This window comes from Cervus canadensis, chromosome 7 (genome assembly GCF_019320065.1).
Source record: "Cervus canadensis isolate Bull #8, Minnesota chromosome 7, ASM1932006v1, whole genome shotgun sequence".
Classification (NCBI taxonomy): Eukaryota; Metazoa; Chordata; class Mammalia; order Artiodactyla; family Cervidae; genus Cervus; species Cervus canadensis.
In genome coordinates, this window is record NC_057392.1 from 52,717,311 (window position 1) to 52,740,002 (window position 22,692).

At 35.1% G+C, this 22,692-nt stretch overlaps 1 protein-coding gene across 4 annotated transcripts in view; it reads right to left on the bottom strand.

Annotated features, from left to right (window-relative positions):
• The window catches only part of LOC122444794 (interleukin 1 receptor accessory protein), a 139,792-nt gene that overhangs the window by 18,061 nt on the left and 99,039 nt on the right, over nucleotides 1-22,692 (bottom strand). For all 4 annotated transcript variants that reach the window (XM_043473419.1, XM_043473421.1, XM_043473420.1 and 1 more), the window contains exons 5-8: nucleotides 13,253-13,418; nucleotides 11,404-11,475; nucleotides 9,078-9,204; nucleotides 6,449-6,597 (exon numbers count right to left, since the gene is read on the bottom strand). In XM_043473419.1, coding sequence (XP_043329354.1) covers nucleotides 6,449-6,597; nucleotides 9,078-9,204; nucleotides 11,404-11,475; nucleotides 13,253-13,418 — 514 coding nt within the window. The remainder of the gene's footprint in view (nucleotides 1-6,448; nucleotides 6,598-9,077; nucleotides 9,205-11,403; nucleotides 11,476-13,252; nucleotides 13,419-22,692) is intronic.

Below are 22,692 nucleotides of genomic sequence, written 5' to 3' on the forward strand. Positions count from 1 at the left end.
GAAATAAACCTGCAGATTAAAACAAAGCTGAGAGAATTTGTCACCAGCAGATGTATGCCACTAGAAATATTAAATGGTTTTCCAGCTAAAATGTTACCAAGAATGAATAGTGCCAGAAATGGAAAATATGCAAATAAATATAAAAATAATTTTTTCTCAGTTCTTAATGTATTTAAAGAATACTTACTTAAAGCAAAAATAATAGCAATGTATTGTGGCATTTAAATGCAAATTGAAATGCATTGTAACAATAAAACAAAGAGAGAAAAAAAGTAACTTTACCATTTTAAGGTTCTTATAAAATATGTGAAGTGATTAATTCAAGGTAGATTGTAATAAGTTCAAGATAAATATTGTAAATACCATAAAAAAAAATTTTAAATAACATGGAAGTAAAGTCAATAGGCCAAAAGAGGTGATAAAATAGAATACCAAGAAATTATCAAATTAATCCACAAGAAGGCAGGAAAGGAGGAGAAAAGCAAAGAACAGGTGCAATTCCTAGATAATAAGTAGGAAGATGGTAGACTTGAAGTCAATAATGCTAATAATTACATTAAAGATAAATGGATTAAACATATAAATGAAAAGACAGAAATTATTATGTTATAGTAAAAATAAAAAGCCAATAATATGCTATCTAGAAGAGATATACATTAAATATGAAGAAATTGATAGATAAAACAGAATGACAAAAAGATATACCATACAAATACTAACTACAGGAAAGATGGAGTGGCTAAATTAATATCAACAGAATATTAACCAAAAAAAAGACATGTCATAATTTAAAAGAGTCAATTCATCAAAAAGACATAATAGTCCTAAATGTATATGTATCTAAAAACACAGTTCTAAAATATATGAAGTACACAGCAGAACTGAAGAGAGAATTAGAAAAATACATAATTCTATGTAAAAATTTCAACACCGCTCTCTCAGAAGATGAAAGTTTAGCAGATTTAAAAAAAAATCAATAAATATATTGAAGACTTGAACATCACTGACATCAATTGACTTAGCTGACATTTATAGAACATCAAAACTGCAGAATATACACCCTTTTTAAGTGCATGTGAAACATTTACCAAGATAGACAATCTGCTGTGACTTTAAAGAGACACCAATAAAGGAAATGAAATGATGCAGAGTATATATTTTCTGGCCATAACAGAATTAAATTAGAATTTAGAATCAACTGTGCTGCACCATGCTAAGTACTTGTTACTTGCTTCATCCAGTCTCACAGACATTCTGAGAGTTGAAATCGAAAGAATGACAAATGGAAAGCTTAAACCAGTTCATATATACAGTTTGCACCAGAACCACAACCTGAGCTGAAGCCTGTCTAGCACCAAATCCCATGTTCCTTCCACTTCACTCTATAGTCTTCCCAAGTAGTTCTAAGTCACAGGTACCCTCTCCCTGCTTTTAATATTCATTGCTGAATTTTTAAATTACCTAGGCTTAAATGACAATATGAAATATCAAAAATTATCAAGATAAAGAGTGGAAACAGTCATTTCTAAAATTCAATTACATTTTAATACATAACATGACAAAAAAGGTTATCTGGAAAATTCCAAAACATGTATAAATTAAGTAACACATCTCTAAATAAATCATGGGTCAAAAAATAATTATAGAAAATTAGAAAATAATTTGAATTGAATGGTAATGAAAATTCAACATTTCATCATTTGCTTGTTTAAGCTAACATAGTCTAATGAGGGAAGTTTATAGCTCAATGCTTAAAGGAAAAAAAGAATTATTTAAAAATCAGTGATGTAGCTTTCAACTTCAGATGATAGAAAAGAAGAACATATTAAATGTAAAACAAGCAAAAAAAAAATACAGAGTAAAATGAATAAAATACAAAACAGAGAAAAATAAATGAAAACACTTTTGTTCATTGAAAAATGTCAATAAAACTGGAAAACCTCTTTCTTGATTGATAAACAGATTGGATGAAAATATAAATCGCTACTATCAGGAATGATGGAGGGAGAATCACTATAAACCCTGCATGCATTAAAAAAATAACAAAATGATGTAACAACTTTTTATGCCAAAAATGTGACAATGTAGATAAAGCAAAAATAACAAAATGATGTAACAACTTTTTATGCCAAAAATGTGACAATGTAGATAAAGCATGAAAAATGAATTTGAGACAAATTCTTCAAACTGACACATGAAGAAACAGAATATCCAAATAGCTACTAAAGAAACTGAATTCATAATTAAAAGCTTTCCCATAAAGAAAATGCCAGGCCTAGATAGTTTCATGGGTAACCCTTTTAAATATTTGACTAAGATGTAATATCAATTTTATACATAAGCTTTCAGATAATAGCAAAGAAGGGGTCATCATCCAATTCATATTATAAGGTCAGCATGACTTTGTTACCACGTCATTGCAAGGAAAGAAAATCTCAGACCAATATCGCTCATGAACAAATATATGAGCAAATTCCCTAACAGAAATCTTCTAAGATATTAACAAATCAAATACAGCTATATAAAAAGGGTAATAAATCCTGATGATGTTGGGGTTTATCTCAGAAATGAAAGATTATATCAACATTTTGAAATCAGTCAATGTAAAGTATAATATTAATAGAATAAAAGAGTAAAATAATATGATCATCTGAATGGATAAAAGTCTGAAAAATTTCAAGATACATTCATTATAAAAATAAAACAAAACAAAACTCTCAGCAAACTAAAAATATAAGCTTAATACTTCATGTAGATGAAGGTCGTCTACAAAAACTTGCAAGTAGCATCATACTTATTATGAAAACTGAATGTTTGCCATCTAAGATAGAAAGCAATGCAAACATGGCTGTTCTCAATTTTTTTCTGATCATGCTACAGGAGGTCCAAAAGAGTGAAACAGTCAGGAAAAAGAAACCAAAAGTAGGAAGTTTGGAAAAGCAGTAAAAGTCTGTTTATTTGTGGGCTTTCCAGGTGGCACTAGTGGAAAGAACTTCTTGACAATACAGGAAACATAAGAGACATGGGTTCCATCCCTGGGTCAGGAAGAGCCCCTGGAGGAGGGCATGGCAGCCCACTCCAGTATTCTTGCCTGGAAAATCCCAGGGACAGAGAAGCCTGGAAGGCTACAGTCCACGGAGTTGCAAAGAATCAGACATGACTAAAGCGACTTAGCATGCACATCACGATCAAGTGTATAGAAAATGCTAAGACACCAATAAATAAATAAATAAATAAATAAATAAATAAACCAAACAGAAACCCTATTTAATTAGTGAATTTTGAAAAGTCAAAGGGCCATAAAAATTAATTCCATTTTTTTCACAAATGTGAAATTTGAAAATGAAAAAATTTAAATATTATATATAATAGCATCAACAACATAATAGAGATAAATTTAACAATATGTGTGAAAGACTTGCATTGTATTGTGAAAGACCAGCATTGCTGAGAATATTCAGTTAGTGCTAAATAAATTGAGATATCATGTTAATGAATTTAAAAACTCAATATTGCTAAAATTTCAATTCCCATTGAATCTATTTATAAATTAATTTGCAATTCCAATCAAATCACAGGAGCCTTTAATGTAGACATAGATAAGCTGATAGTAAAACCTACATGAAAAACTACATGGTCCCTGAATCCATCTTGGAAAAGAAAATATGGAGGAAAGGACATAAAGTATATGAGCATATGATTTCATGACTTACTTTAAAGCTGTCGGTCAAGACTAAGTAGTATTGGACTAAAGACAGACAAACAGATTAATAGAACACACTAGGGAATTCATAAATAGACTAACATTAAGAGAGTCCTTTTTTTGGCCAAGTTGTAAAATCAACTCAACAAAAAAAAGAAAAAGCGAGATCTTTCAATGTGGTTTCTGTATGGAGGAAAAAAAGACATGGTCATAAGCCTAAGTATAAAAGTCCTCATAAATGAAACATTGTTAATATAGGGTTTAGAAAAGTACCAACTATAATAGAAGAAATTAATAAATGGACTTCTTTGTCAAGGAATTCAGAGATGGACCCCTACATATAGTATATGAACATGAACACAGATATCACCTATGAATCTCAGCATTAGCCGGCCCAGAATAGAATCCACAGAAGCAAACACACAGTTCTGGTACTACTAAGTGCACAGAGAACCAACCATGTTATATGTAATACTAATATAATTTCAGCAGAGATCATCTGGTCTAGTAGACACACTGCTGCTGCTGCTGCTAAGTCGCGTCAGTCATGTCGGACTGTGTGACCCCATAGACAGCAGCCCACTAGGCTCCGCTGTCCCTGGGATTCTCCAGGCAAGAACACTGGAGTGGGTTGCCATTTCCTTCTCCAGTTCATGAAAGTGAAGGTGAAGTCACTCAGTCGTGTCCGACGTTTCTCCACCCCATAGACTGCAGCCCACCAGGCTCCTCTGTCCATGGAATTTTCCAGGCAAGAGTACTGGAGTGGGCTGCCATTGCCTTCTCCAGTAGACGCACTAGTAGCTCCATATTCCTAAAGCCATTCACATTAAACCATTGGGAACACAGCCTTCTGTGAAAGAAGAGTTACTCAAAGCAGCTCTGGTGGACACACTTCCATATCACTCCTAGATTCAACATGATTTCAGTTGATTGTTTTGATTCTATCCATCTGACACTAAGTTATTAATTTATGTTTTCCTCCATAATTGTTTCCCAAAACACATGCCTTAGAAGATGAAACCCACAAAAATGTTCCATACCTAAAGAATCTGGAATCAAGTCAATTTCATACTACTACATTTCAACTCCACTATATTCCAATTTGATATTCATATCAAATATTGACATATGAAAGAACCATGAGGCTCTGAACTAAAGTAACTTGATCGATTTCACTTATCACAGACCTTAATTATACTTGAGTATAAGAGCCTTTGTCAAATAATACCTACAAAAATCTTGTGCAAGTAATAATAAGATCTAACATTCATTGAGCATTTAATATTTATATATGTTTATATGCCAGTAACCATGCTGAGTACTTTAAAACAACTTTGTGAAGGAGTGCTATTATTAATATTTTGCCTACTTTAAATAGAAACTGAAGCTCAGAGAGGTTAAGTGACTTTTCCAAGGTCATAGAATTGGACAGTACTCCAACATAGGCCATCTGTGTCTAGAGTACAAATAATGAATTGCAGTACTATGAAGAGGCTTAGTAGTATTCTTAGGAACTTACTTTGGGAAACATTGTCTTACAACATGCAGTTCAGTCTTCTCTTTTTACACTGCCTTCTGAGGACCAGAAGCAATTAACTATTCAGAACCCATCCACTAAGTCGCCTTAAAAGGCATATATTTCAGGCTTTTGCTCTTTACTTCCTAAGTTGTAATAAAATGCTAAAGTGAAGCCTGTTTTTTTTTTTTAATCAGTTTTAAAAGAGGTTTAAATCCTATTGCAAAATGCAGTAGTTTAAAATTAACATTTTTAATTTTTTTTGTATATATATTAAAGGCTCTGACTCTGACATAGGTCCAAAATGATTCTGAATGGGTTGACTTCATGTGTGATGAATCATCCTTATTATTATCTAAATCACTGAAAAACATTCATGAAAGGATTCATTATCTAGGGTTCTTTGTTAGGTGAGAGACCTAAAGAAAATCTTAGACACAATATGTTTCAGGAGCAACCGCTCACACAAGAAAGCTTTATAATTTTTATTTATTGTAGGAAAATATAGTAATATCAACATAGAAATCATTTCACATCACTTTAAGTAATAGTTTTATTAATTTTCATTTTAGCAATTGTGGCTAGTGATATATGAAAAAACCTGCTTGAAATATTGGCAAAGAGTATTTAAAATTATCATTTTTAAATTATAATTTTGTGGATATTTTATATCTTACTTAACTATTTGCATGCAATTAGATGATTGCTATTTATAATGTTTCATTATTATAGATAATGCTTCTAAGAATATCAATAGGGACATAATTCTCTTTCTGTTAAGTTACTTGTTCAAGAAAAATTCCAAAAGTATTAAGTCATATGGTATGACCAGTATTTACGACTTCTGAACTCTGCCATCAATGATTTCTAAAACGGTCTTTACAATTCACCAATGATATGTGGTTCTACCAGTTTTATTATATCTCTGAGAACAGGGACTATTCTTTAGTTTGCATTTTCCTTTATAGATATGATGCTGTGCCTCATTATCATAATCATATGAAATTTTTAAGTCACATATGGGCATTAAATACTAAAACCATAAGACATATTTTCAGTATCATTATATAAATGGAAACTCACAAGATTTTTCATTCAAGTTTCATTTATCACTACGTGTCAGAATGTGCTAAGTGATAGAGCTCTTGTTGTCAATTTCTCCTTTTTCTTTATTCACTGGAGGGTTGCATTTGGACTTCACACATTCATCTGCTGAGTGCATCCATTACCTTTCTGTTTCACATTGGCTGGTCTGTCAACCTCCCCTTTGGCATTTCTGGCATGACAGACATAGTTGCGCTTCAGATCCTCAGCAGTAACTTTCTTGATGCTCAAAAGCTGAGTTCTTGTCTCGTCTTCTGTTACTTTCAGAATTACACTAGGAGTAGGAGAAAGAAAATTAAAGCATTAGTGAGATTCAAAGGCCAAAGGCTGTATGTAAATCAGAAAAGTAGACAATCATAGATCTCCCAGGTGAGGACAGACAGAATGTCAATAAGCTGTGTTGCTCATTATCCTGAAGATACAAAAGGAGACTAATCTCTGGATTCTAATATCATTTTTTACCATCTATACTACACAAAGTCCCAATATCTAGATTCAACACCCAGCATTAGCATCATACTACAGGTCACTCTGCAAAGTGAAGGGTCTCCTTTCCTCAAATATATGAGGCAGGATGCAGCATTGATTCAGTGAGAGGCTTCTGAGGCCTGACACCTTTGAATTTTGACTGAGGTTTTGCATTTACTGGTTATGTACTTTGAGCATGGTAAGTAATCTTTCCATGTCTTAGTTCCTCCTTTGAAAAGGAGGAAACTGACAATACCTACATAGTGCATTGCATGTATTAACTTACTCAAGAATTCTGAGGATTGAGTATGTTAATTCATAAGTATTAGAACAATGCATGCGTGCATTCTAGGTCACTTCAGTCATGTCTGACTCTTTGCAACCCTATGGACTTTAGCCTGCCAGGCTCCTCTGTCTATGGGATTCTCCAGGCAAGAATGCTGGAGTGGGTTGCTATTCCCTTCTCTAGGATCTTCCCGACCCAGGGATTGAACCCATGTCTCTTATGTCTCCTGCACTGGGAGGTAGGTTCTTTACCCACTAGCGTCACCTGGGAATCATTAGAACAATGCTTAATAAATATTCATATAAGCTATTATTATTATCTCACAGTAATAGTTGATGCATTTCAGGGATTTCCAAAACTTGGATTTTGCACACAGATAGAACATTTTGGTCAAAATTCTGAAACCTCTTGGTTATATCTTAAAGAAAGAAAAAACTTCACAGAGCAAGTAAACTTTGTGAAAATAAGTATGTCCAATTCTCTGCAAGTCAGAGATCAAGCGCTTTGGGTCTAAGATCAAGACTGAAGATCTCTCTGAACTACTGTGCTCAAAAGGAAAAAAATAAATAAAAATTCTCTCTCTTACAGTTGACTGACATCCAGGTTCTTATGAGGTTTACTGTCAGTCATGAAAACTTGGTTAAGGGCTGTGATGGAGTTAACCTAAGTTGAACTGCACTGCTCAACAATGAACAGTGACTTGTGTTTCAATAGCAGCAAGGAGGAACAGCGATTGTCATTACTATTCATCCCGTATTTTTATAAGGGTTGGAAGCACAACGTTCAGAATTCCTGAAATGGTCAATAACTCTCCTTCTGTGCATTCAGTCACATCTTTCATCAATTCCTTTAGCAAAAACTGCTCCAATTTCAGGAAACTCCTTCTGTATCATTAAATATGTTCTGTTCCTTGAACCTCTACACCTTTGTGCACGATGTAAAAAAAAAAAATGATGTTCTTTTTTCTTTTTACCAGGAACATGCTTTTATTTCTTTTTCCAGTGTATTTCTACTTATCCTTCAAATCTTTATTTAGGCCATGTATCATCTGAGAAGTATTACCTAACTCCCTAAAGCTGACTGGAACTTCCAACTAAATCTTTCCTAATATCCAATACTTCCCTTTTACTGCATTTATCACATTATACTAACATCTCTGTTGTATCATTGCTATACCTGTAAAATCTACTCAGTTAGGAACTAAGTATCTTGCATGTTACCCGATGATACTTTATAATTTCTGTATAAAGTCTGAGTTTACTACTAGGGAATAAATATCTTTTAACTCCTTGAATTCAAGTAACCCAAGATCTATCAGCACAGAGATGATAAGGTGTAAGTTTTCAGAACTACTTTGTTATGCAGTTAGCTGCTCATTTTTATTTATTGTTGCAGTCTTCCTTGCCAAATCAAGCTACTTCAAAAAATGTCATGTTTATTTATGTCATGACCCAGATTGTTATTTTAAAAGTGAGTTATATTACCACCTCATCCACTTAAAAAATAAAATTCAAAGAACATTAATGTTTTTAGTCAATATTAAAAATTATCACTTATAAATGTGATATATATGCTATGAAAATTAAGAAAGGAGAGGAAGGAGATAGGAAATATATGCTTACTGTGAGATAAGAACTAACACAACTATCTGAGGCACAAAAACATAGGCCCAGACTCCAGACTTGAGAAACAGAATAGGGCCATGCTGGCAAGCTTTCATCTATCTACAACTCGAAATCCTGCCCTTTTCATTCATATAGGATATTCATTCCAACTACTTTCAAGTGGGTATCATAAAGATATAATCATCAGGTAGTATCTGGGGCTTGGATTACAAGTCCGAGAATCCTGTTTTGGGATATAGCTACTAAAGACTTGAAAATTAGGCTGATTTTTGTTACTGACAGGCAAAAATTAGAATTTTCATCAACCAGCAAAAACCAGAAGGCATTAGGTTGAGGAACAAGGGTTAGTCACCCCCTTGTCAGTGTCAACGTTACCTTTCATTAACAGATACGTCAATAGTGGTGTCCTCTGGCTTTTTCCCATCAATGGTCCACCAAATCTCATTGCGAGAGTCCTTCAGGTAACTAAAATAGACTTTACAGGGAATGAGTAGCTCTTCTCCTAAAAAAAAAAAAAACAAGTTAACTCATCAGTTTGTAACCGTCACTTGGTTATATTGGTTGTATTTTGTGATTAATCAGAAGTTATAAAAGTTTTATGTGCCTGCAAGCTTACTTCTGACTAATTTTCAAGTGGACTAAAAGATAATGTACCATACTTCATTGCAAAACAAACAAACCAGGAAAAGGACAGCAGTTTTTTATGTAAAATTATTAGAATGCCCATCTTTTAATAGAGCCGGTATAAGTCTTAAAATGACAGTATTTGTTCAAAAAGGCTCTGATAATGTTTCTTTTTTTAGCCCTAAACCTCCATGGACTACTCTTCTCCTTTGTTATTTCCCTCACCAACAATGAGAGATTGAGGAATGGTTATCCAGATATTTGGTCCTTGGCCCAGAGAAGATGGGGCAACGCCATCGCTGAGAGGACTGACCAGGCAGGCTGCATCTTGAAATATTCAGGTTATCACGGTTCAGTCAATGAGCTTAAAGACAACTTACAAATAGAAATGCTATGTTACCCTTCTGAGATGGAACATGGTGAAGACAGGGGGAGTCTCTAGGCAAAACATGGTAATAATAATTGTAACAACAGCAGCAGACTCATTGAGGATTTTGAATGATTTCCTGTGCTAAATGTTTTGGCTACTTATCAATAGATGCACTTAATTTTAATAAGATATTATGAATTATTTTTTAAATTAATGTTTTACAGATGCAAAAGTTGAAGCATAAATGCTGTCCCAAGGTCAAATTGCAAATAAGTGGCAGACCAGGATTTCACCCAGACTGACCTTCTGTTTTTGTTTCCCCAGAACAGTTCTGTTTTATGCTTGCTTTCCTAGTTAGTTATTAATATCGACTACTTTCATTCTCAAAAGGTGTCCAGGTTGAGATGATAAATTATATTGTCATCCCAATTTGAACTCGTTTGTCTCACTGAGTGGTCATATTCTAGCCTCTCTTCCAATGCAAGGTTCTCATGCCATTCTCTAGACAGTTGCCTATAACAATATGTAGAAAGATAAAGTGACCACGGATTCAGGCATGCTTTTGTAACCATAATATGACAGACAGAGGAAAGGCATTTAGATGACTAATATGGGTTTACCCTGATGTCAGAAAGAATGTTCATATTAATATATAAAACTGAGTTTAGAAAATCTGGTCCAACCAGGGTTAGCAGACTCCCTCAGCGTGGTCTTGTTTCTTTTCACAAGGCAGATCACTATGTGAAACTGTACCTTAATTTGAGGGGATTGTTGTCCTCCATCTGGATTGAACACTGCTTCTATTATCTTTAGTACATTTTAAACAAATTTTCTATCTTTCATTGGGTTGGAATTGAATATATTGGGAAGGATATGATATAGTGAAGTCGCTCAGTCGTGTCCAACTCTTTGTGACCCCGTGGACTGTAGCCTACCAGGCTCCTCCATCCATGGGATTCTCCAGGCAAGAATACTGAAGTGGGTTACCATTTCCTTCTCCAGGGGATCTTCCCGACCCAGGGATCAAACCTGTGTCTCCCACATTGGAGGCAGATGCTTTAACCTCTGAGCCACCAGGGAAGCCCATATATTGGGAAGGATATGATACAGAGGATGTTAAATTTTTCTATGGTTTTCAAGTTAACTTGAGAGGCTTTGTATCAGAAGAATAACATATTATACCTTAACTGGTCAGTTCCAAATAATTCTTGTATAGAATGAAAAAATATGAAAACTAAAAGGAGACCAAGATAGCCAGTGTAAACATTTGACAGTGTTCAAATCAAGAGGTACTACTAGTTTTATTGTTACCTGTTGAATTCCCAGTTCTGCCTCCAGTTCCACTCCCCACTCCTTTGTAGTGGGGTAGAAGTTTAAGGAAGTCTTTTGCTCATGTTGAAGTCTCGGTAAACCAGAACCCTGCACAGGCTAAAGTTTGCATCAAACAGAAGTCACTAATCAGGAGAGGAAAACTGCTCACAGAGGGAAAAGGGAGCATCTGCCCTGAGAGAAGCAGAGAATATCCCTGAGCTGCCCAAGAGATCAAAAAAGGAGCTCATCCCCAGAGCTGATTTGGTTTCTGATAACACTTCTCTTTCAATTCATGTGTTTCTCTACAACAGCTCTCTATGCTCTTGCATTAAGTGACATTTTAGTCATTGTAATTAAGAGAATCTAACTGATATTCAGAGGCACATCTGTAATTACCTGGTTCTTTCTCGTAGACCACATGATCATCAGGTGAATAGATGTGGGGAGGCATTGCATCATTTGGGGAGCCTGTGGGAGAGAGGAAGGAACCAAGGGAGATGATGTCAAATCATGGACCTTTAATTTCACATAACCTATTTCAAAAATCTGCTCTTCTGTGAAGATTGCCCAACTTCCTGGCACAATTTGTCCATTCTTGAAAGGACCCACAGTTCCATGTACAATCAATTACAACACTTCTTTCACTTAGAACAAGCAAACAAAGAGAAAACAATACATTAAGTATCCTTCATGTTTCAGATAGAACTATTTTATCCAGTGTTTTTGCTTTCCAAAGCCTATATGAGGTAGATTTCTTTCTCATACTACTTAGCAATTAATCGATTGCAAGTCTTCCTCAATTGTTTCTTTTCTACATATTTCTCTTCAGTATGCTCTGAGTGTCTAGCTTGGAAATTGGTTAAATAAGTAAGCTCATTAATGAATGAACAAATGGAAAATTCAAAATCACAATTGTGAGGTCAGCACGGAAGTCTACCTGTTATCTAGTTATCAGTTGAATGTTCATTTGTAGGACTGCCACTTTTTATAACATTAAATTTAGTCTTATTTTTCTTCTGTATTAGTTCTCAACTCAGTAGTATTTCAAAGGTAAGCACAAAAGGAGGCGTGATTACAAAATTATTTGATTTGAATTTTATCTGCACTGTGTTAAAGCCCTTTCATACATTATGCTGAACTTGGTGTCAGACTATACAGAAAGTCCTAAACAAAAAAGGCAGAAGCCTGGGATTTAGAATTACTTCTCCACTAACACAGGGGGCTTCTCTAAGTGGGTTAGTTTCTGTTGTTGGGCCTCTATGGTTCCATCTATTAAAATATAGGGTATGAAAAAACTCACTCTGATATGGTGTCATTTTTATTAACGATATAGTGGGCATGCTGTGCTTGGTCGCTCAGTCATGTCTGACTCTTTGAGACCCCATGGGCTGTAGACCCCCAGGCTCTTCTGTCCATGGGGACTCTCCAGGCAAGAATACTGGAGTGGGTTTCCATGCCCTCCTCCAGGAGATCTTCCAGACCAAAAGGGATCAATTCCAGGTCTCCTGCATTGCAGGCAGATTCTTTACCCTCTGAGCCACGAGGGAAGCCTACAGTGAGCATAGTAGTATTATATTTAGGGCTCTCCTCTAAATGTTATCTATCCTGAGACTGGTTATATTGATTTCTAGGTCTGCTAGGAGCCTGTTGACTCTGTTTGTACACTGTCTTTCCCATTTCTCTAGTTTCTCATCCACAAAGAAAGCAATGGTTGAACACTGCTAACAAATATCTTCAGCACTAGCTACAGAAGTTCTAGTACCCCCAAAATTCATAGTTTGCTTAATTCAAGTAAAAAACTGTTTTTTCTTTTTTACAATATTAACCATTAGTCATTAAGCTTCTACTGTTTGCCTGAAACTGACTTAATACATACAGCACTAGCATATTGTGTATATTATTTCTAATATTCTGAGCTCTACCAAATGTTAGGCTGTCCCAGAGTATAGGAAAGTCATATTGCTAAAAAATGGCAATGGTATAATTTGAGAACAGATAAGTCTGGCACTCTTTTCACTCCCCAAGCTGTCTTTACTTCACTCATCCACATATTCATTCAGTAGAACAATAGTTGTTATATGCCTGCTATGCATGTGGAGTTGCTGAGACCTTGGAATAGTACAGTAAACATAAAAGCTAAGCTTCTTTTCTTTCAGAATTTACATACTTCTTTATAACAAAATATTAAGAGCCTGAACAAAATTACTGCACTTTGCTGTGTGCACTTAATACAAATCGTGCTTACCCACCACCTTCACAGTCTGAGTTCTGGTGAGAGTGAAGGTTCGTCCGTTTTCTGGATATGTGACCACACATGTGTAATCTCCGTTATTGGAAACCATGGCTATGATAAAGCTCAAGTTCATGCCTTCCGGTAGTACATTATTAAAGTTATGTATTTTACGACAGCCCTAAGAGGAAGTAAAGTAAAATATGTTTACTATTGAGATACATGCATAGAAAATATACAAACACATATATGCACATCTAACTTTGCACGGAACACAGACATATCTATGCTGGCTACACTTTTTACAAAACTATTTTGGTCCTATATTTGATGATTTTCTGCTAAGAAAGAGTGCAGTAATTTTTATTACCCTTTCTGTAAAAGGAAAATTAATATTCTTAAACTGAAATATGAATTCAAAAGCACAAGGTTCCTGTCTCAAGACCTAGTATTCAAATTCTGGGAATTTCAAATTAATAGTAAAGCAAGGTCAAAGTTTCAAAAAAAAATGGTTAAGGAAGCTTAAGCAAATGCATACACTGCTACTTAAAAAAACAATTATTTTTCAATATTTCTTCACTGATTATGTTAACTCAGAGTACAGTCATGATGACAAGCTAGGCTCTGCTTTAGATGTCTGGTTTTGGCATTCTTGATCATTCTGTTGAATCACCAGATCAGTTATTTCCAAACTTCTTTGTTTTTCTTCTGTTTATCCTATTTCTTAATTTGAATAGTATAGAGTCCAGAATTTAAAAGTAGAATATATTTCATGAGTTTTAGCAAAAGTTAAGAGTTTATTTGTACTCTAATTCATATTTTCACATAACTCAGTTGCTTTTTAAAATTTTGATGTTGAAATATCTCATTCAACATAACTAGAATCCTGTTTCAGATCTCTCATCCCCGCTAATTGGCTGTATTGTTTTACTGTTTTCCTTTAAAGAAGAGAACCAATACATCGTATGTGACAAAAATATGCATTGAACATTTACTTTTAGAAAAACTTGTGTTTTTCTTTTAGAAATCAATACTTTATTTATGACAAAAAGAATTGGGCATCCTTAAGGTACTCCAGATCTTTAAAAGTCTCAGAGTCTATTACCAGCTTGTACTTTCAATTTCCTATGTTCATACATTTAACTTTAATTCTTGTATCTTCGAGTTTTTCTTACTTCAATTCCTGGAGCATATGTTTTGAAATATGACAGTTACACTAAGTGGCACATTTTGTAATTCTCTGTCACAAGAAATAACATTTTTTAAGAACAGTACTAAACTTCTGACTCATGGTGATGATCATCAAGAGGAAGATGACATATACTCAGTTATCTTCCTGAATATGAATACAATTTATCCTGTTTTGATAAGCAGTGCCTTTAGACAATTGTCACCTCAGCACAGTATTTCAACACTCTAAAGTTATCACAAACTATAAGGCAACAAAACCCTGTATTCTTATAATAAATTTATGTCATATTTGGTTTAAATTGAGTTTATACTATCTATAGAACTATTTAATTTTTCTAGAAACTTTTGGTTAAACAGTTCAAAGTTATTTTCCTCTTTCATGTGTTAGCTTAGCTGTTCTTAAGTCCATGTGAAGTAGATAAATCAGATTAAATATGCCTTAGTTTTACAGGTGGAAAACAATGAGATAGATAAAGAGATATTCTAGATAACACAGTGCAGAGCTAAAACCCATTTTTTTTAGACAGCTGAGTAAAGGTCTTTCACTAGCTTCTTAATGGAGAATGAATACCAATCTTGATCCATTAGTTGAGGCTGAAAAAAATTATACTGAGACCTGTGCATTGGAAGGACTGATGCTGAAGCTGAAACTTCAATAATTTGGCCACCTGATGCAAAGAACTGACTCATTTGAAAAGACCCTGATGCTGGGAAAGATTGAAGGCAGGAGGAGAAGAGGATGACAGAGGATGAGATGGTTGGATGGCATCACTGACTCAATGGGCATGAATCTGAGTAAACTCTGGGAGTTGGTGATGGACAGGGAAGCCTGGCGTGCTGCAGTCCATGGGGTCGCAAAGAGTCAGACACGACTGAACGACTGAATGGAACTGAACTGTGCTTAGATGTACTGCATCATTGTATCCTTAGTCCAAATTTAGCAAGTCTAGAATGTTCTTATGCCCATTTTATAGATGAAAATACAAAGGCCTATAAAGGTTAAGTGATTGCCATTATCATAGAGCCAGGCAGTATCAGAGCTGGAATTTAAGTCTAGATCTACATGTTTTGAGGGTCTTGCTCTTAATCCCTTCAGACACTATCTCCCCACCCACTGTGGTTCTGACCCACCTGGGACCAGTCCCAGTATTAATAGTGTGATGTGGTTCTTACATGAGCTTAATTCTTACAATTAGTGGTAATCTGGAAAAACATAGTTTTTGGCATGAGAAGTTAGCTATTAATACTAAACTTGTCAACAGCACTCCTTAAAAAAATGTTAAAAAATATTTTTTACACACTGTAGTATATATATATACACATATATATATATGCATATATATGTCAATAGAAGAAACTATAACACAATATTGTAAAGCAATTATACTCTAATAAAAGAAAATCCAAGACAGTCAAAAGGTTAAAAATATTTCATATTTTTCAAATCAGTAAAACAAAAACACACACAAAATTTTTTTTAACTCACCAAATATCATTTCTGTAAAAACTATTTAAAAACATATTGCTTTAGGAGATATAGTATGTGCTACAATTATAAAGAAATGCTTCAGAATCAAAGTCTTCTCATTCATTCCTTCACCCGTGAATATTAATCAATAAACTGCATGCCAGGCACTTTTCCAGGTTCTGAGTGTACAGCACTGAAGAGAACAAGAGTCAGGCCTCATGGACTTCTCATTAACAGAGAAATGGAACCTGACACATCTAAATTGCAAGGAAAATGTTACAAAACAAGTGTGTATTGATCTCTTGCTAGAGTCCTCTTTCTCTTCACCTTATTCCATCTCTTGAGGATGAACTTGAAATTTGGGCTGAATATGCCTGACTATCATTGGTTCTATGTACCAGTATTGTAAGTCAAGTTCTCTGGGATTTTCTCTTCTTTCCATAAGGTAATATAAAAATGTAAGCCAAGGACAGGTTTTCTTGGAGCTGATTTGATTGGAAAAATATTTCAAATTGAGGAACATTCCATACAAAGGAGTGGAAAACTTTTGGAGTCTAATCTACCATTCAGAAAAATCGGATCATTCAAAATTAAATTAACAACAAAAACAATAAAAAGCTATTAAACCTATAACATGTTAGAAGAGGAAATGAATAAAATATTATATACATTATAGGTTTTTATGTATGTAGTGGGGGTAGCTTAAGGGCATTGTTGAACTAAAAACACCCATTAACTTTAGCCTGTAGTATCTGATGAGCTCTGCTTTTTATAAGCATCTGCTTCTCGAGGCCCTTCATGGACCTAAGACATAAAGGGAATTTTTGAACATAATGCATTATTCCTGAAAATAAATCCTTCATATTTTTGGTGATTTCAAAATCATTCACTTGGAATCCAGAAAAAAAAAAACTATGAACAGAGATCTTGATACTCAAAAAATAATAAAAATACATTTCCAAATATAAGAAATAGGTTAACAACATGTGGATTCCACTATAAAGGAGACATCTGACTAGAAGACAAGTCATTCACTGAGTTGAGCCATCAGTTCCTCATTCTGCATTTGAAAGAGAAGTTAAATAGGAGAGCAACTCTTCAACCACGTAATGGTAGCCTTGGCAACCTACAGCAGTATATAGGTAAAGATAAGCACAAGAAATGACTTTGAGATCCTTAAGAGGAAATAAATCATGTGTGAGGTATGGGGTGTGGGTGGGCATATGGCATGACTATATAAGAACAAATATTTCCATTCAGTAAGCCTACAGTTTTCAAAGAACTCTGTTAAGAACAATGATGGAAAAGACACAGTTCTTAACCTACAGATGGAGATATGTAGTCTAGTGGAAGACTGCAACAAATACTATGAAAGGCATACTGGGATGGGGAAGTGGAGGAAGAAGACCGAACAGAAAACATTTAGAAAATCTGCATGGAAAAAGAAGATCTGAACTGGATCTTAAAGGACAGGTAGATTATTAAATCAATCAGGAAGAGAGAAGACATGGAGAGGTACCCTCCAAGGACAGAAAAAAGTACAAACAACCTCCCTTTACTACTCTTATAGCATTTTGCTATCCATGTTAGCACTTAACTAACTTCAACATAATCATCCCTTTTCATTTATCTTATCTCTTTCTCAGAAAATTTACTTCTGTGGAATAAAGTGGGGGGCAGGCAGATTAGTACTTCACCTGCACAGCCAGCAACTGCTCAATGCTGGACACACAGTAAATGCTCAATATATCGGTGTTGCATGATCAAAATTATAAACTGAACCAGAGAAGCAAAGACACAATACATGGAGCTGCAAGCTCACATGGAATGCAAATGATAATAAGATGGTGAATATACAGACTTATAAAGATATGGGATGGGTGAGTTATAGGATGAGTGGGGAAGTAGAAGAAAGGATAAAAAGAGTTAAGCTGAGATACGAGGATAGAAGAGTCAAAAATATCTACTGACATTTTTGCTCCCAAAATTAAGTTGTTATAAAATACACCACACTTGTTCAAAAAGGCTCATAAGAGTTTTATACACCAGTCACTTTCAGTGAGCAGAACTATGTCACGCAATATTTGTGCAATAAAAATTGACAAAATCCCCTCTAGGTGTCAGCCATTGAGTTAGAAGGTAGGCATTCAGTAGCCAGTAAAAACAGAAATGGCCCTTATTTCCATGATATCTTCTAGTCCAAACTAACTCATTCAATTTTTAATCAATTCCTAAATACAAAGTACGTTGATTCAGTTTTGTGATATGTGCTTGATAATCAAGGGAAAGCAAAAGAGAGAAGACACTACTTCATACAGAAGAGAGGAATACAATCATTACAGTAACAAAGATGAGATATAAATGAAGTGCCATGAAAACAGAGTGGGTGATTCATCCAGCCTAATTCACCCTGAAAGCGTCACAGATATTTGAACTGAGTTTAAGTTTAAAAGATGAACCTTTAGGTCCTCAGAAGCTCTAAAACTATATGTAAAATGCTGCGTGTATATATGCATATATGGAATTGTGCATATGTGTGTGCCCAACTCTTTGAGATCCTATGGACTGTGGCCTGCTAGGTTCCTCTGCATGGAATTAAATAGGTATAATTTGGAAAGAAAATATGATACATAATTTCTTTATATAATAGACTAAGTAAGTGCTGTACTATGCTAAGTTGTGTCATACTCTGCGACTGCATAGACTGTAGCCTACGAGGCTCCTCTGCCTATGGGATTTTCCAGGCAAGAATACTGGAGTGGCTTGCCATTTCCTCTTCCAGAGGATCTTCCTGACACAGGGATCAAACCCATGTCTGCTGCATTTCCTGCATTGGCAGGTGGATTCTTTACCACTGAACCACCTGGGAAACCATACTTTCTTTATACCAAAGGTTAAATATCACTATATAGGGACTGTAGGGAAAGGAAAGAGATAAAGAACCGACCAAACTAAGTTGTCAGATCAAACTGAAATGAGCACTTTAAAAATAACATCTATTACATAGACCTTGCACTAACTTCCTGATAATATTTGCTATGCCAACAAGAAGGCCAACCCTGGCACTGTTTCAGAAATGCGCTTTACTGATGGGTCTTTCCAAAGATTTTCCTATTCCCTAACAGGTTTCTAAACAATATCCAACCAATTGTGAACAATTTCATACTGAAAATTAAAGGTGGATATAAAATGCCAATTTTAATGATTATACCAAGGACACGGACAACAAGCTTTTTTTGAAAATTGATATCCAGAATGGTATCTATACTGTTATATCGCAATTGAGAGCATTTCAGCAGCTGCTATAAATGTAACACCCAAAGAATTCAATAAAGTGGTCTCTCCAATTCTCAGGAAGAAAGGGAACACTGACTTTGTTTTCATAAAGTGTCTTTGGGGAAAAAAAATTCAAATATCCAATTATAACAACGAGGAAGAGTAACTACCCATTAATATGAACATCAAAATGACTTGTCTTATTTTAAAGCTCATGTGTCCAAAACATTTAACAATAATAGTGAAAACAACAAGATCATACTTACCTGTGCCATGACCACTATATATCTGGTAGGCTCTGTGAATAAACAGGCAGCCTCCAATTTATATACATGTTGTGTTTCAGAAGTTCTTTCAGAAGCTGGCTATTTGAAATTCAATAAATGACTTACAAACTGCAGTTTGCTTTTCCAGGTTAGTTACAAATACTGACTTACTCAACATTTGCTGAACATTGATTTCACTTACAAGACTGTTGAATTAGAGAACTGTGAATTCTGGGCCCTGGATGAAGAAAACTGTGCCATGCTGAAGACAAGGAGAGAAGGGAAGACATGTGGAGGAAGAAAGCAAAATCCTGCCCCATTTCCCTAAGACTCCAAGACAGAAATGTTGGATTTTCTATTCCTTCCGATCTCAGTTTTTCTGAGCTCCTGATTTCCCAGGGTCCTCTTTTCATAGGTTTCCTTATGTCTCACAGTCCAGTCTACAGCCCAGTCTGTGTTCAAAGATAGTCTTCCCCTTCAAAGTGCCCTGTGTCCCAGAAGTAAAGACTGGACCAACCTTCTCTGTGGCCTTTCTGGAGAGCACAGGCCTGGAACCACACAGAACTGGCCGGCAATTCCAGATTTGCATCTTATCAGGGGGATTGCTTTGAGTAGATTATGTAAGATAATGTAAAAGTCTGGGCTCTTGATACAGATTGCATAGCGTTGAATTTTGGACAAATCACTCAACCACTCCACACTCCAGTTTCCTTGACTATCAAATGGAGAAAATAGAGTCTACTTTGAGCTGAGATAACTGAGTGAAATTATTAAAGCATTTAGAATTCCTGTGCTCAATAAAGGTTAGTGATTATTGTTTGTATCTCCAAACATCTGTTTCCTAATCTACATAAGGATAATATCTACCTTGAAGGATTGTGATGAGTATCATGTATGATGGTATTTAAAGTACATAGCACAATGTATTGCCCTAGTGGAATGAAAGAAATATTCAGTTCAGTTCAGTTCAGTTCAGTCACTCAGTCGTGTCTGACTCTCCACAACCCCACATACTATAGCATGCCAGGCTTCCCTGTCCAACACCAACTCCCAGAGCGTGCTTAAACTCATGTCCATTGAGTCAGTGATGACATCCAACCATCTCATTCTCTGTCATCCCCTTCTTCTTCTGCCTTCAATCTTTCCCAGCATCAAGGTGTGTTCCAATGAGTCTATTCTTCACATCAGGTGGCCGAAGTATTGGAGTTTCGACTTCAGCATCAGTCCTTCCAATGAATGTTTAGGACTGATTTCCTTTAGGATTTACTGGTTTGATCTCGTTGCAGTACAAGGGACTTTCAAGAGTCTTCTCCAACATCACAGTTCAAAAGCATCAATTCTTCGGTGCTCAGCTTTCTTTATGGCCCAACTCTCACATTCATGCATGACTACTGGAAAAAACATAGCTTTGACTAGATGGACCTTTGTTGGCAAAGTAGTGTCTCCGCTTTTTAATATGCTGTGTAGATTTGTCACAGCTTTTCTTCCAAGGAGCAAGCATCTTTTAATTTCATGACTGCAGTTACAATCTGCAGTGATTTTGAAACCCAAGAAAATAGTCTCTCACTGTTTCTGTTGTTTCCCCATCTATTTGCCATGAAATGATGGGACCGGATGCCATGATCTTAGTTTTTCGAATGTTGAGTAAAATGAAAGAAACATTAGTTTCCTTTTTTCAATTCATTAGCTTTCATCCTTCCGCTAACAGGGAAGCAAATTTGCTGGAATTGATGAATGTGTCTTTTAACTACTATAGAGTTATTTGTATTGCTAAATGAGACAATTTCTATGATGTCAAGGTAAGGAATTCAGTTGGAAACAACAAAGAGGACTATTATAGGAGGGCCAAGATACCTTGGTGGATGCAGGGAGTGACTATTGAAAGTAGAAAGCAACATAGACAAAAAAAGTAGCAGCATGTGATTGGAGAATGCAGTTACCAAGAGACTTGATTTTATTCCCAGGATGGAAGCACTCTTAGGAGTAAAGCTGTCGATCAATTACCAAAATGTAAAGAAATTAAAGGCAGTATAAAACACATCAATAGCAGCTTTTTTCATAATCAGAGAATAGAAAGGATGGATGGTTACTGGTTATCTTCTTTAGTCACCTGCACATTGTTGGGTATCTGCCATGGTCATGATTTTATCACCATGATTTTATTTCTTAGTCTTCTTTCCAGGCTTTCAGGCTTTATTTACTCCATGAACATTCCCTCCAGATTTGTATCTTAGCCCTTTTCTCACTTTATTTTTCCTACTTAAGGGCTTCAACTATCACATAAATGCATCCAGTTCTCTGCCTCCAGCTTTGAGTTCTTTTTTAATAAGCTCCAGACCCATACACATGTAGCCAGTATTAGCCACTGCCATCTAGATGTCACATGGATAAGTTCAACTCATATGACAGGATCTAAATTCATTACTTGTCCCCCAAATCTGTTCCTCCTCTGCTATTTCATATCTTGATTAATAGCACTGACACTTGTCCAATCAGGAAAGCCAGAGATCTGGGAATTGTCAGAGATACAGAGATGGACATGGCACAATTTTGCCCTCAATAAACAGTCAAACTCATAGAATGCCTATATGCAAACCTCTCTTTTTAAAACCAATAATAAATTCTCTTATAGAACTCATAATTCTACTTTTTGATAAGAATAGGAATTCTTACTTATAAACTTTTTTGAATTAAACTGAAATCCTTTGAAACTACGCTGAGAAGGACATATATCACATTCATTACCATGTCCTCCCCAGACTGCTGACATATTGCATTGAATACAGCTGATGTTCAACAAGTAGGTGTTGAATATATGCATGAATAAATGACTATAAAACAATAAAGGAAGCTAAAAGTAACACTGAAGTAGTCACAAATAAATAGCTATATAAGGGTATATGAGGGAAAATTATTTCAACTAGAAAGAATAGGGAACATTTTGTGAAGGTGTAGAATTTCATATGTTCTAAAGGAGAAAAAGATGACGTTCCAGGCAGAAGGATGTTCCGGGTGAGGAAAAAGAGGAGAAAATAATAGAATATGTATAAAAGTAAAATTATTTATTCAGACAATAAAGTATTCAAAATATACAGAAAGTGAATCGGGTCTCATTAGAAATGAGAGACCTTACTACAGATAAATAGATAAATATATTCTTTTAAACTGGAAGATATACTTATTAATGTAAAATTGTTAATATACTTCTTTTAATCCTTTTTACCATGGAAAAGTACAATCAGAGAGAGAATATA